Genomic DNA, 16189 nt, shown 5'->3' on the forward strand with positions numbered 1-16189 from the left:
GGTTTTGTTTTGTTAAAATTAAATAATAATGAACATTTATTAATGTTAAAAACACTTAAATAAACTAAACACTTAGTTAATATTAATTTAAATTAAGTGCTAATACATTTTTTAAATCAATTTTTTTTGTTAACAGTTAATGCTCAGTGAACTAACGTGAGCAACTGTATTTTATAATGTTGTAAAAAGATATTGTTCACTGTTAATTAACACCTTAACTAGAATGAGACATAGTAAAGTGTTACCTAGTTATTTTAGTCTATTGTTAAACTAAATGAAAATGAGAAGTGCTTCTTTGGCAGCTTTCTGAAGTAAAACAAGTTTGAGTTTTTTAATATGTTATTGTATTTAAATTATTTCAAGTAACAAAAAAGTAGTTTGATGATCTAAGTTAACTCTAATAACCCTGATATAATACACAAAGTAATGCAATATATTGTGATTTGAATGTTTGTAGGTGAAGCTCCAGAGCTCGACTCCTCATAGCACGAACACACACACACACACACGATGAAGACTACATGGAAGCACGAGTGTGTGTAACAAGCAGGAGGTCGTGTTGGCCGTGGAAAAGCGAGAAGTGGTCGTTCAAACACACAGACGCACTTTACTCACCGCAAACACTTCATACTTGAGCCTTCCTCCTTCTTTCAGGGGACTTTAACATCATCTGTTGAAGAACTGTTGTGATATAGGATTCACATCTGACTGGAAACAGGAGAAAAGTGCCTTTTTGAGTTTTTTATAAAATTCCAAAACAATCCCAGATTATGTCACTCATTGTTTACTAATATTGTTGAACCCAAACTGTTTGTTTTACTGTAACATTTGATTAAAAAACATGTGGATGTCAAGATATTGTACATGACATGACGTTTCATGATGTTCTTTTATTAAAGGAGCGTCTGTTTGTGAAATATGTTTATATTAGAAAACATCTGGAACTGGTGCAGTTTTTCATCCGTTCCATCGCTTCATTTTCTGTTTAGCATTTGATTGTTTTTGTATAAAGTTTGAGTTATTTATATATTTTGTACAATATACAAATATACAATTGTAAATGTTATGTAAACTCTTTAACGTGTGACCCTCTTACAGAAATAGTTTTTACTCAACGCCCCAAGAAAGTTCATTCTGGAATGCTAGACTTTTATTTTATTATTTAAGAAAGCATGTTATGTGTAAATGTTTCAAAAGTGGAGTCAAGTTTTTTTAATCCAGGGGCCAGATTTCAGAAACCTATTTCAGAATAAAAGACTGCCATTTTAAACTGATGTTGTTTTACTTTTTTAAAGAAAAAAAAAAAAAAAAAAAAAAGGTAATGTTGTATTATATAATCTATAATCTTATTTTCTTGAGATTGTTCTTAAAACAAAATTTGAGAACCTGAAAATATTTTTTCACACTTAAACTTCACAAATATTTGCAGAGAAATGGCGAGTATCTTAATACTCCTGAGTGCAAGTCTTGAAAAAATTCATATTAAATTACATAATTCTTTCTCCGCCAGCATTTTTGATCATTTCCACAATAATCTGGGGGTCTTGAAACATTTTTGTTGTATAAATATCTGAAAAGAAAGAAACAGAGATTCTGCTTATAGTAAAAACCCGGAAACCTGGAAAATAACAGGGAAAGTGTTGAGAACTTTTTTACTCTGGCCTCAGTTTTGGCAGTAATATTTTCTTATATTTTCTTCCACAGCAAGAAGACAAATACACAAACGGGCTGTTTTTCATTGTCATCATTTTATAGTTGTCATTTCATAGATACTGGCGCTGTACATGTCTAAATTCAGATTCAAGCACAATGCAGTCAGCAAATGCCTTTCGATGAAAATAAAGAACCAAAGGCTGGAGTGATCAGGACCATGAATACTCTTATGTATATATATATATATATATTTATATATATGTACAAAGGTCAAACTATATACAGAAATCTGACTGGACATACAGTATTTCTCCACGAAGCGTGGATATGTAGCTTGCCATTGTATACATTTCACAGAATTCTCCAAAATGCATATTCAGTGCAAATAATTGCTCTTTGTATTCTGTCGTCATCATCAACATCATCATCATCATCATCGTCAGGTCAGTACCACCGAAGGGCAACGAAGAATGGTAAAAAAATAAAATCATATTTTTGTCTTTATCCTTGCAAAATATTGAACATTACAAATTATTTCCTTGGGAACTAAAAAAAAAAAAAAAAAAAACCTTCTACACACATAACCTTTGACCTGTAAAATATGGATTGTAGATGAGGGTTCATCTATATGGCTGGACTGATAATTACAGATTTAATAGCAAATACACGTTTCCCTGCTTTTCTTAAACAACTTAAGATGTCGCTACTAAAAATTCTGCCAGTTTTACACACTGCATGGAAACAATTCTGTCAATGATATTCACGGCTTCTTGATGAAATCACCAGATGCTATCAGACGGCAAAGTGCCTTTAAAGTTAGTTAAGGAACAACACGGCTGACGTGTACGACACTGATCAACAGAACACACCGAACATGACGAGTCCATTCAAAGCCGCTCCGCCAGATCTAACAACTAACACATCATGCCTGAAACTAAAGCAAATCTACTGCTCATCACATTAGTTCTCTCACACACACTTTAAGTGATGCAATTCAGTTTGGATGATATTTCAGTGCACTAATATTTTGCTGACGATACACAATGAAATATAAAGGAATGTTTCAGGTTCGATGAACTGAAGCTCTAGGGACAGAAGTATATTTCCACTCGTTGCTCAGTTTGGAGAATGAAAGTCTACGAGGCAAGAGAACATTAAAACACTGTTTGTGAAGTCAAACCATAATGACTTCAACGTTATACAGTATCAGCATACCAGTGATCAAATAAATGATTACACTTTATTTTAAGGTGTCTGTGTTAAAGTATATTTAAGTACTGAGTAATATTAATTAACAACATGTACTTACTATAGGGTTAGGATTGGGGTTTCGTTGAGGGTTAGTTGCATGTAATTATGCATAATTTACTGTTATTATGGTAAGTACATGTAACAAGGACACTGTAAAATAAACTGATACCAAAAAAATTATAACAATGCTTACTTAACACGTCTGTCACACATTTATAACCATTTGGCTATAACATTATATTTTTCTACTTTTTTTTTTTTTTAATCATCATCGTTGAATTTATTTGATTTATTTGACTAATTATATTTTGCAAAAAAAGAAAAGAAAAAATATGGCTTTAGGATGATTTATTGAGTGACGCTATCTTCATGAAAATTAATCAGATTTTCTCCCCAAATTCTCATTTGAAACATATTAGACAACATTAAAATACACTGTTTGTGAAGACTTCAACATTATACTGATACTAGTGTGACAAAACTGCTTACAATACTATCCGTGCCCATCATTTATAACAATTAGGCTAACACCACCCCATTCAAAAAATTATAATTATTTAATTATCAATTAATTTGTTTTATTGAATTTATTTGCCTTACTCTGTGAATCCAAAAAAAAAAAAAAAAAAATCCAGATAATATTTGACCCGAAAATCTATTATATTTTATTAGTATGCTTAATTGTATACAATTATCCCGATGAAAATTCTTCCCAAATTCTCATTATTGTAATGAAAAAAAGTAAACCCTGTAAATGTCCAGAAGGAAACCAGAAAAAATCTATAAATGATGACAGTCACACATAACCACACATCAATCTGCTTGAATAAAGTCAAACTCTTTGAACAAAACAATGAACAGCTGCACATTTCTGCTATTAACACGTCTTTCCATTTTAAGCACAATACTGTAAAAAGAAGATTTGTTTGTTTGAAAAGATGATCTGTGGTAATCGAACTTCTGAAACTGAAACATTCCTTTAAAGGGGTAAAAGGAAGATAATTAACACTATAAATGTAAATCATCTCCAATTAATAAGTGCCTAATGAATAAAGTGCAAATCTTGGGAATAACTGCACCGTTATCATCACACAGTAAATGTACGTGGCTCCAAGCGCTCATTATTCTTCAGACAAGACACAAACACACAGATGAGATGGACGGACACCAACTTCAACATTCAACTGTGTTTAAAGCTGATCTAAGTCATGAATGGAGCACATTTAATTCCCATAAGCACACAGCATCCATGTTTTGTTATTTAAATTTGATTCTGATCTGCAAAGTAGTTTAATCACTGTCATGAAGAACAGCAAGCTCATCTTTTCAGAACTGCACGAAAAAAAAAAAAATCACGTAATTTCCATCTTGCCAATATTATCTGTGAAAATGGGATATGAGGACAGCACTAGCCGATTGTGTGCATTGATCCGGGATCCAGCATGCTTTCCAAATGAATCTCATGCATTTCCCGTGTGCTCGATCAGGGCCAGTTTGATCAAACACTGCTCAGATTCACAAATATCTTATTGATCGATGTTTGGTGACCGACCTCCATTTAAAAAAGATCTAAAGACTGCTTATCATTCATACTGGGTGCACTATGTATACTTGCACTAAGTATGTATATATGTACTTAATATTTCTAGAGCGCTGCTAAGAGTGAATACAAAGTGAAGAAAGATGCGCAGTTTAAAAACCAGATACATGCTGCTAAATGACCGATCATCTCTCCGTCCGAAAGAGGACACGGGAGTCACGTTACTGACGGGATGTGGGATAAATCTTTGGCTTCAGCCACATGTATCATCACCAGTACATACAAGAAATGCCCAGTGTCCAGAAATGAGATGAAGAAACAGACACTTCTGCTTCTAAACGATGTTAAGACGATGTAGCTCTCTCTCTCTCTCACACACACACACACACACACACACACACACATAGACATTCTACTGCAGTCCCTGAGCTGCTGACACAAACAGGTCTTTGCTCCTATTGGGTAGGCGAGATAATGCCATTTAAACAGTCTGCTTTTCTATTGGCTAAAAACATCTGCCATGTCCCTGTGCTGGTGAAGGCCACAGGTGACGTCAGCTGTAAGCCCCAGCCAAACTGCAGGGAATATGATCAAACTGATTTTTATTTATATATATTTTGGTGCTAGTTATAGATGTCCAATCGCAGGGGTGGTAAAGCAGAACTGTGTTTTAACTTTATTTAGGATTGACCCTTCAACTTTTGTGTTAACGGTCCATTTTTTATAACCATTAGGCTTCCGCCACCCCATGTTTCTACTCGTTTTAATCATCAATGAATTTGCCTTATGAACGTTATGAATAAATTTCCAGATATTTCACCATAAAATCAATTATTTTTGCATTATATTTTTAGGACTTTGTATTATTTTGTGACATTATTTACATGACAATTTAGCACATTTCCTTCTCAAATTGTATATTGTTACGCTATGTATGTATATATATATATATTCTTATTAAATTCTTATTACTCAATTTTTACATTAAAATCGGTACAATAAACACTACCATATCTACTTACAATTAAACTTAAACATACTTATACACATAATTTGAGAAGGAAATGTGCTTAATTGTCAGGTAAATAATGTCAGAAAGCAAGAAAAAAAAAATTGTAATGGTTTATATAATTCCATATATCTCATTTCGATATTGATTCTGAGGTGAAATATGACCAAAACATATGTTTCCTAACATTCACTCTCCAGACTGAAAACTAGTAAATCGCATTAAATATTTTTGAAGCATGCGTATCCCATTAATACTTCAGATCATTCAATCTACACTTAAAATCTACTAACTCAGTGAGAGTAACTGTAATATCAGTACACTAAAGGTGTGTGCTAGGAGCAGGTTACTGTGGAAGGAAGACCTCGGAGGCTCATCGCCGTCAGTTTCCAGCGTTCTTCAACAACCAAACAGAGCGCTGCCCTCCACAAGCACAACATCTGATGGAGTGATCAGACATCAGAAGGTCTCTTGCAGAACTGTTAGCAAAGAAATGACACATGAGAAGCCAGGGCCGCCTTGCGAGGCTAAACAGAGAAGAGCGGACACCGAGACGATGCAATGCCCTGTGCAGAATAAGCGAAAGCCACTGATTTTTGCCCCGTTCCACACTAGCGAGGAAGCTGCGTTTAAATCAGTTTTCACAAAGCCACTCCCTCTGATGTTCCCTTAAAGTGCTTATTGGTTTGCCTGCGGAGGGGGCGTGTGCATACGTAACGCAGACGACACAGTGAAGAGTTCTGGGCCGAGACACCTCGACGGTGTGAGCGAGGTGAGCAAACCCAAATGGATCACATGAGTGGCTATGGATCATGTGCAACTGATTACCTATTTCAGCTTGAGCTCCATTTTTGTTATTATGCATTCAATATTTAAAAAAAAAAAAACAAACAAACAAACAAACAAAAATGTTATATTTCCAGCAACCAAGCAAGCATGTTATTTATTTTTTAAATGTTTTAAGCATATTTTTTAATTCTGTTCTTAATTACCCTAGTGATCTCATTTTAAAGTACCTTGACTGTAGAGTAAACACGGATGAATCCGTAAGCACATATCTCTATGCTGCATTTCAACCCCTCTGTCAGTGAATGTGTTTGTTTTGTGTATTTTTCACGTGTTTCTTGCCCTTTGTGTTCTAAAAGTCTTGCTCTCCAGGGTTTGTGGGTGCTTGCCCGTCTCATGCGGCCGGTACTCATTCAGTAAAAGCTGAAGCTAACGGAGGATCAGGCAAAGGTGAGTGCGGAGCATCCGGTCCCGTCTGGTTCCACACTAGGAGCGGTAGTCCTTTTTACTGTAGGGTTTGTTTCCCAGGATACTGTCCACCTCGTGCACGATGGAGGAGGATAGCTTTGGAAGAACCTGCAGAAAGAGCTGCAAACTGAGTCTGGTTTCCATATATATATAAAGAGTGAGGTCAAACATTATTAACCCTTTGCCACTAGGGGGAAGTGTGTATGTATATATACACACACACACACACACACACACACACACACACACACACACACACTCATTTAAATAAAATATATACACACATATCTTATATAAACACAATTTTTTTATGTTAGTTGCGATTAATCGCAATTAATCAATTTGAAAGCACTAATATATAAAGGTGAATACTTAAACTTTTAATGATTTCTAATCAGGGTTCCCAGATCAATGATCAATGATTTTGATCTCATCAAATCTCATTGATTTAATTTTGATCAATGAATTTGCATGACTTTCTTGCTCCTCATGAAAGCAAGATTAGGATTTAAAAAAAATCAATTTATAAAGATAGCATTTAAAAAGACCAATTTCGAGCTGATTAAACACTTTACAGTCGCACTAACTAATGCCTTCATTCAAATGTCCTGTTCAAAATATTTATATTCGATATCTTCAGGTTTTCCATGAATGTGAAAACCCTGATTATTTGAGTTTACAGAAATAACATTTCACAGCCAGCAACTCATCCTTTGCTAAGCTCCGCCCACTCAGAGTACAGTCGCTCGCTCGGATGAGTTTTACAGAACGTCCATTAGGAATGAACCGGAGATTCCTGTGAACACCATGATATGCTGTAAAATGGGCTCATAAAGTGATTAAAATCGAACGGATTATTCTTGTTATGAGATTGGAAAGCATGCTGTTATATTGTTAAACTGCACAGTAACACGGTTAAAATGCCAGTTTGATTCAGAATGGATGCAAATGCCTCTCACAGCCAACTGAAAAGAGAAAAACCTCATTTGATCGCCATTAACTAAAACGTTTGTGCAAGAATTTTCAAAACATAAGTACCTTGTGTTACTATAAGTGCTTTTCCAATGTTTTATGAGGCTTGTTTTATGACTACATTTTTTTTAAACTCACAAGTTTAAATACAATCGACAGAGGTAAACAGATAAATGTATAAACGATTGTATTCACTTACACTCGAAAATAACTAAAAATATCTAAACCCAGAAACAAGTCAGCATTTTAGCACTGTGTGCTCCGTAGTCCTGAAAGCAGAGGGTTTTGGAAAGTGGTTTTTGATTAAATGCCTGAAATAATGTCTGTGGTTAACACAAAATCAAGATGCTTTCAAAATACATCAGTAATACCCCCTTGAGACTTTTTAAAGGGTTTTTAGTTGTCTTGAAAAAGGCGATTGCCAACAAGAGTCTAAATAAGACTACAGACGCTGTCAGGACATTGAACGTCATCATTTGAACAGGAAAACTTTTACATCCTCATTGTGTTTAGAATCGCTCTCCTGCAAACTATCAAACTCAAACTTTCAGCAGAAATGTTTTTGTAAATAAAGACTGAGAGAGTTTTTGAAATCTAAGGACATATTTACACCTGGTATTTAAGAAGGTGTTTTGGTCGATTGGATCATAACTGGACGACGCTAAATACAAGTGTAAATGAGGTCTAAAATGTTTTGAGCTTGTCCACTTTTAACCACTTCCAGAGGTAGTTGAAAACGCATTCGAATGTGCGAATGTGTTCAATGAATGAACGAATGTGTTCAAACTAGGGTTGTGCCGATGGACGATGCCACGCCCCCCCCACCCTGTCAGACCAGCCCAGTCTCACGACAGTTCGTGAAATGGTCACGTAATTGAATCTATTGATTTGTGTACACGGACATGTTTATCTGTTTGTTTGTTTTTCGTGAGCATTAAGAGCGACTACGGTAGCGAGTAGTAAGAAAGGCCAAAAATCTGGTTGGTTGGTTGGGGTGGTGGATGGGTCAAACAACACAGGACTTTCACCCAGGAACCGGGGATCGTGTCCCGCGTGTCAAGTTTCCTAAACCCAACCGTCTCGTTCTTTTTTTCCTAATCCCAACCGTATCATTCTTCTTTTCCTAAACCCAACCCAACCGTCTCGTTCTTCTTTTCCTAAACCCAACCGTATCATTCTTCTTTTCCTAAACCCAACCCAACCGTCTCGTTCTTCTTTTCCTAAACCCAACCGTCTCATTCTTCTTTTCCTAAACCCAACCGTCTCCTTCTTCTTTTCCTAAACCCAACCGTCTCGTTCTTCTTTTCCTAAACCCAACCGTCTCATTCTTCTTTTCCTAAACCCAACCGTCATGTTCTTCTTTTCCTAAACCCAACTGTCTCATTCTTCTTTTCCTAAACCCAACCGTCTCCTTCTTCTTTTCCTAAACCCAACCGTCTCGTTCTTCTTTTCCTAAACCCAACCGTCATGTTCTTCTTTTCCTAAACCCAACCGTCTCGTTCTTCTTTTCCTAAACCCAACCGTCATGTTCTTCTTTTCCTAAACCCAACCGTCTCATTCTTCTTTTCCTAAACCCAACCGTCATGTTCTTCTTTTCCTAAACCCAACTGTCTCATTCTTCTTTTCCTAAACCCAACCGTCTCCTTCTTCTTTTCCTAAACCCAACCGTCTCCTTCTTCTTTTCCTAAACCCAACCGTCATGTTCTCCTTTTCCTAAACCCAACCGTCTCCTTCTTCTTTTCCTAAACCCAACCGTCATGTTCTTCTTTTCCTAAACCCAACTGTCTCATTCTTCTTTTCCTAAACCCAACCGTCTCCTCCTTCTTTTCCTAAACCCAACCGTCTCGTTCTTCTTTTCCTAAACCCAACCGTCATGTTCTTCTTTTCCTAAACCCAACCGTCTCATTCTTCTTTTCCTAAACCCAACCGTCATGTTCTTCTTTTCCTAAACCCAACCGTCTCATTCTTCTTTTCCTAAACCCAACCGTCATGTTCTTCTTTTCCTAAACCCAACTGTCTCATTCTTCTTTTCCTAAACCCAACCGTCTCCTTCTTCTTTTCCTAAACCCAACCGTCTCCTTCTTCTTTTCCTAAACCCAACCGTCATGTTCTCCTTTTCCTAAACCCAACCGTCTCCTTCTTCTTTTCCTAAACCCAACCGTCATGTTCTTCTTTTCCTAAACCCAACTGTCTCATTCTTCTTTTCCTAAACCCAACCGTCTCCTCCTTCTTTTCCTAAACCCAACCGTCTCGTTCTTCTTTTCCTAAACCCAACCGTCATGTTCTTCTTTTCCTAAACCCAACCGTCTCATTCTTCTTTTCCTAAACCCAACCGTCATGTTCTTCTTTTCCTAAACCCAACCGTCTCATTCTTCTTTTCCTAAACCCAACCGTCTCCTTCTTCTTTTCCTAAACCCAACCGTCTCCTTCTTCTTTTCCTAAACCCAACCGTCATGTTCTTCTTTTCCTAAACCCAACCGTCTCATTCTTCTTTTCCTAAACCCAACCGTCATGTTCTTCTTTTCCTAAACCCAACCGTCTCATTCTTCTTTTCCTAAACCCAACCGTCTCATTCTTCTTTTCCTAAACCCAACCGTCATGTTCTTCTTTTCCTAAACCCAACCGTCATGTTCTTCTTTTCCTAAACCCAACCGTCTCATTCTTCTTTTCCTAAACCCAACCGTCTCATTCTTCTTTTCCTAAACCCAACCGTCTCATTCTTCTTTTCCTAAACCCAACCGTCCCGTTGTTGTCCCGCATGTCTTTGCAGGACAACAACCTTTTTCTTGACTTAAGGGGCCGTGATCATTTCATGGAATTCTTCCGTTGGCCCATCACGGAATTTTGGGCGTTTTTTCCAAAGCTGTATACAGCTTCTCTGCTGCAGCCCGACTGGCAGAAAGAATCGTGCTACTTTTTTCCCCCCCTTACGTGCAACCTATTGGAAAGCCCGGAAGACTAATTAGTTGGGTTAGTAAAATAACGAAATTATAGTTTTTAAGTAGAAAAAAATATTTATGTAAAAGGTTATAGTAAAATAAAAAGTGTCGTTGAAGTGCCGTTGATGACGTTGAAGTCATGTGGTATAGTTCGTTTAGCTTTTTACGTCAGCTGATTGTATTTAGGCTTCAAAATGTATAAAAGTTGAGTTCATTTGTAAAGATTATCATGATGAACAAAACATGTAAGAATTATACATTTTTGTTGCTCACAGAGCTTATTTTCTGCAACAATCCAAAAGCCAATGGAAAAAAATCTATTGATTCAATCAATCCAGCACTCTACAGACCCTTTAACATCCTAAATCTACAGATTACATTTTTTTTTAAATGTACATTTATATCTCTACACTGTGTATTTTTACTTAAATTTGATTAATTAAGCAAATTAATTATTAATATTAATAATTATTATTCATCATTACAACGGCTGAAGGTGTAAAGGCAAATTTGTCATCTTTCTCTCATCTGACCAAAGTAATCACTCTCAGATATATATTTTTTCCTCTTTTGGAAAGTCATAGAAATGCTATCGTAATAAAAAATAAAATAAATGATTTGCTATTGAGGCAAAAAATTATATTTGTTGTCGTTTCCATACACCACAATAAAAGTTTGCCCAACTATAATGACTTGTGCTTCTGGGAACCCTGGAAATATGAAAAGTCCATATGGCTGCAAGTTGCAGTAAACTAAGATTGGTCAATAACGGGTTTGAGGCGGAGCTTAGCATTTGATTGACACTTGCCACACACTCATTTGCATTCTCACCTGTATTGCTCCTATATTCTCCATGAGCTGGTCCGTGTTGGAGGCTCCGAGGAGCACAGAGCTTACGCCTTCATTTCTCAGGCACCACGCTGGAGACAGGCAGCAAATATGTTGAACATACAGCATAAATAATATCATTCACAACATATGCACACCCCACCCTTAAAGCAAAATCTACCCATCACGAAGAGATAAATGTTACGTTTAAAACAAAACATGAAATATATATATATATATATATATATATATATACACACAAATTAAGCCATTTCCAAAATTAAAGCAGCTAGTTCTCCCACTCCTACACACATTGAAGCATCTCAAAAAACACACAGCAGTTGCCAGACCACTCTGTTACCATGGCTCCCAGCACCAGGACACACCGAGCGCTCAAAATCAGAGCCGCGTGATCTTTTATTTGCAGGAAGAGGAGTGATATCTGCAGGAGCGCAGAGGAGGTGAAGAGGAGCCATGCTGACCGCTGCCGTTCCCTAAACACGGTCCATGCAACACCGCGCCACACACAGACAGGAAGGAAACTCTGTGGGGATTTCAATCCCTCCTGGGAGTTTGATTGTGTGTGTGTGTGTGTGTGTGCCATCTGTTGCGCTGGCATTCCGTGTGTTGGCACTGCAGTGTGTTTACTGTACTGGTGTGTGTGTGTGTGTGTGTGGGGGTGGTTGTGTTTGTAAAACGACAGCCATTTGGAAGTGTGTTCTTATTTTTCAAGGCTACACTGTGTCAGCTCTGATGTTCTGGGTAAATCAGACTACAGTGGATTTTAATGGATTTAGCCCTAACAGATTGCTTTGTCTGAACACACACACACAAATGCAAATGGTATACAATCACGCCGACACTGTAACAACAGATTTCTGGGAATAAGCTAAATTGCATAAACTAGTGTTGAGGATTAACTAACTTTTTTTTCTTCATGTTTTTAAAACAACGTAGCTTTACAAGTAACCTGACAAAACACGCCATCAGCAGATTTTACGTCACAATGCACTGTACGCAAGTGAGGCTAAAACCAAACACTCTCCTAGAATGTCCTCTCTCCCAGTTAGCAATGGGAAATATGATTCATTTCAGCGAATCGATTCGTTCAGATGGTCAGTTTCAATGAACTTACTTAAAGGCAGATTCATCAATTTATAACATAATTTTCACTTGCACTTCACTGTAACAAAATAATTTAGTTAAATACTCCATAGCATTAATTATTGCACTATAGATATTTGCACTATATATATACACTTCAAATATCTATAGTGCAAAGATGTTCAATATTGTTATCTACTTTTGTTAGCAACTTAATGGAACAACTTTAACACTAGAAGTGCCATGGCGGTCATTTTGACCTTTTTGAATTTTATATCTGCAATAACTTTGTTGAAAAAATAAATAAAATCCTGCCGGTACCTGACTTTTCCTAAAAGTGTCTGTATTTTCATTTAAAATGTTTTTCATATAAATTGCACATAAGGCAAAAAAACAAATGAACATATTTACCTATTTCGGCCATAGACGGTCATATTGACCGCACTGAATTTCGCAGTATTATTATAGGCTATACCAACATACACAACAATAAAATGTGGTAAAAATACACAAAACATATTCAACAACAAATAATTTAAATGTAATGATATTCAGAACAGAACAAGAATGAAAAAATAACTATAAACAAGCCAAAATGAAATACTTTATAAGCGAAAGTGAAAGTAAGCGGCGTTAGGCTCACGTAATTCTCTAATTAGAATCAAAATGTTTCAACATTTGCGATGTATTTGGATGGTAAACTATTTTAAACTAAACTACTTTATTATAGGCTTTGTACTTCACTCACGTTCCAGTATCGACGGAAAAAATCATCCTCTTCACACGTGCAAAATGGTACGAATTGTATGAGGCTATACTGACTATATAAACAGAGCAGTGGAATTTGTATATGTTAGGTTGACTATTTTATTATGGCTATAATGAACAGGCTGCAATGTCAAGACTGCAATGCTGTAATATGGTGTGTGTGTGTGTGTGTCGGCGGGCGCGGGCGCGATCGAACAGTGGAAACATGAAAACATAGGCTACTCCGTTATTTTGTTCAGGACATCTACAGATATTATTTATAAATGTATAATTAAACTTGTTTAAATGTACAGTTTGGTGTTGTTTTGTTTTTAAAATATATCCTAATACAATAAATGCATTAATCTCTCAATTGGGTATGTATCATTAAAGATATAGAGTTCAGAATCTAGCGGTCAAAATGACCGCTTGCGGCAGTTCTAGTAGTTATGGAATTCTGGCACTTCTAGTGTTAACTAAAAGCTTCACTGTAGTTTAGCCACTCATAATTTGCTGTGTAAAACCAGCGTCCTCAACACTGTCAATAACACACTGGATGATGTCATCCCTCAAAATCATCTGCCCATTTACATCCGTGTGCAGTTCATTAACCCTCACAGCAGACCTGACCCGCAGCACTATTTTTACATTCCCTGGCAGTCGTCTAAATGAGCAGCGGTGGCTGTATACCGGCTGTGAATCGATTGGACACGCTTGTGCGGGGGAAGTGGGATCTGCAGTGTTTGGGAGGGGCTGGCATCCCAGTAATGAGGTGCGAAACGTAATGTACGACTGCATTAAAGGCCAGGTGAGGGAAGGGGACGTGATTCTATCGGCCGCTGCTTTGGGGATTGAGGTCCTGTCAAGATTTGTATTACCCTGCGTCCCGCAGTCGATGAATCACGGAGCGTGTGCTGTCACATACAGGGCCAATTTACCACTCGGAAAGGTCGGAAAGATGAGGGACTTCCTGAAACTTTATGGACCCGAGTAATGAAGGGTATCCGACCGCGGTGTGACGGTGGTATAGAGGTATGACGATAGAAATGTGTTTCACGATACCATTTATATCACGTAAGATATATTGGTGGAAACACAAGTAATGTGAAAAACATTAGTATAATACTAAAGTAAAACTAAAGTTTTACAGTTTTATTTGCTGTTTTATAATGTGAAGTAGTTTTTGCACTTTTATTTGGGACAGACTTTTTTTGGGGGGACTATTTGTTCAAATTATTACGAATAAAAATCGAATAAAAATAACTAGTAAAATAATAAGACATACTTTTTTTGGAATATTTGTTATAATTATTTAGATAACATAATTACTACAAAAAATAAAATTATTATTATTTAAATTAAATGATTTTGGTAGATGTATATTACATTTTAAATAAAATAAGTAGATGAGATGAAGTACCTCATCTAAAATACTTTCTAAATTCACTAAATTGACTGGATTGTCCCAAAATATTTGTTACCACATAATTATATAATATATCATTTAATATATAAATTATGTTTTTTTGTTGAATTTCCACCAAAAAGAAATAATATATTGTGTTATACACTGGTACAGTGATGTAAAATTGCTCTGTGATGAGACTTCGGTTAAAGCATTACACAACACTTTCCACCTCAGATACCACACTGAACATCATAAAACACTATGCAAAATCAATTTTAAACTATTTTAAATCGCTCTATATATCTATCACTACATTTAAGCAAGAATACAACCCTACGAGTAACAATCTCCCATTAACAGTTCCCTAAAAGCCACAAACGAATCGCATTTGTTCCTGAACTCATCCGCTTCCGCTCCGGTGGTCTGAGGAAGGGGAGGATGAGAGGGGGAGAGGATGAGCGAGGTACAGGACGGACGGACAGACAGACAGAAAGAGAGAGAGCGGCAGTGTGTCTTTGGGTTAGGCGTACCGATGGCTAGCTGTGGCAGCGTGCAGCCCAGCCGCTCAGCGATTGCCTGCAGCTCTTTCAGCTTCGCCTGCTGGCGTCGGCCCTCCTCGCTCAAGATCTTGTCCTTCAACCACTGGTAGCCCTGTTAACAACACAGCACACCTGCTCAAAAACAGGGGCCCACGCCTACAGTGGTGCACTGACACACACACACACACACACACAACACAGAAACACACGCTCTCGGACACGTAACAACCGCACCTGTGTGGGCGAGGGCCTGTTTTTAAACACGTGACTCTGTCCGCCCAAAAGCTCAAACGAGCAGAGATGAACTCGCTCGGAGAACTTTAGGGGGTAAAGAGATCTTATACACACACACAAACATAACATGACTTTTGTTTTGACAAATGACACTTTTTTTTTGTTTAGTTTTTTTGCAGTAAAATGTAGTATAAATTGTATATATGTATAAAACACATTTCTATAAATTTAAAGCCAACATGAAACATTTGCAACTCATTGAATTTGGTAATGTGGAATATTTCCAAGTGTAATCAGTAATTTAATATAAATGTTAAAAAAAATATGAATGAATATTTATAATCGAAATGAACAGCATTTCCATGTATCCAAAAGGTATTCATATTTTTGTTGTATCTTTATGGAATTGGTGTGCATTAAATTACTGTGATAAATGGCAATGTTTTAGAAAGGCTAAATACCTACAATAACAGCATAAAACAGACCAGTGTTGTTATTGTTAACTAAAACTATTTTAAAAAAAGTGTTTTTGCTAATTGAAATAAAGCTGAAATAAAATAAAATGTAAATATTAGTTTAAGTTGATAAAAATAAATTAAAGCTAAAAATAAATATTAAAGAAACTAATAAAAATGACAAAGGCACAACAAAATAACTAAAACAAAAAATACAATGAAAACAAAAAATATACAAATAAAAGCTAATTCAAAA

At 36.5% G+C, this 16189-nt stretch overlaps 2 protein-coding genes and 1 long non-coding RNA gene across 10 annotated transcripts in view; 1 reads left to right on the top strand and 2 right to left on the bottom strand.

The window, feature by feature from the left end:
- The window catches only part of megf6b (multiple EGF-like-domains 6b), a 67434-nt gene extending 65239 nt beyond the window's left edge, over positions 1 to 2195 (top strand). For all 4 annotated transcript variants that reach the window (XM_082155756.1, XM_082155755.1, XM_082155757.1 and 1 more), the window contains one exon: positions 458 to 2195. In XM_082155756.1, coding sequence (XP_082011882.1) covers positions 458 to 486 — 29 coding nt within the window. In that variant the 3' untranslated portion in view covers positions 487 to 2195. The remainder of the gene's footprint in view (positions 1 to 457) is intronic.
- The window catches only part of kcnab2a (potassium voltage-gated channel subfamily A regulatory beta subunit 2a), a 103765-nt gene continuing 89305 nt past the window's right edge, over positions 1730 to 16189 (bottom strand). For 4 of the 5 annotated variants that reach the window (XM_082155934.1, XM_082155935.1, XM_082155936.1 and 1 more), the window contains 3 exons: positions 15236 to 15356; positions 11450 to 11538; positions 1730 to 6815 (listed from right to left, as the gene is read on the bottom strand). In XM_082155934.1, the coding sequence (XP_082012060.1) occupies positions 6726 to 6815; positions 11450 to 11538; positions 15236 to 15356 (300 nt within the window). In that variant the 3' untranslated portion in view covers positions 1730 to 6725. Of the gene's footprint in view, positions 6816 to 11449; positions 11539 to 14698; positions 15357 to 16189 lie in introns of those variants that run through there. The other variant, XM_082155932.1, reaches the window with a different exon arrangement.
- LOC309488040 lies at positions 12115 to 14631 on the bottom strand. Its single transcript, XR_014201988.1, has 2 exons — positions 13762 to 14631; positions 12115 to 12774 (listed from the first exon to the last, which is right to left on the bottom strand). It is a non-coding gene; the product is annotated as an uncharacterized lncRNA (long non-coding RNA).

Source organism: Leuciscus leuciscus (genome assembly GCF_965113295.1).
Source record: "Leuciscus leuciscus genome assembly, chromosome: 23".
Lineage (NCBI taxonomy): Eukaryota > Metazoa > Chordata > Actinopteri > Cypriniformes > Leuciscidae > Leuciscus > Leuciscus leuciscus.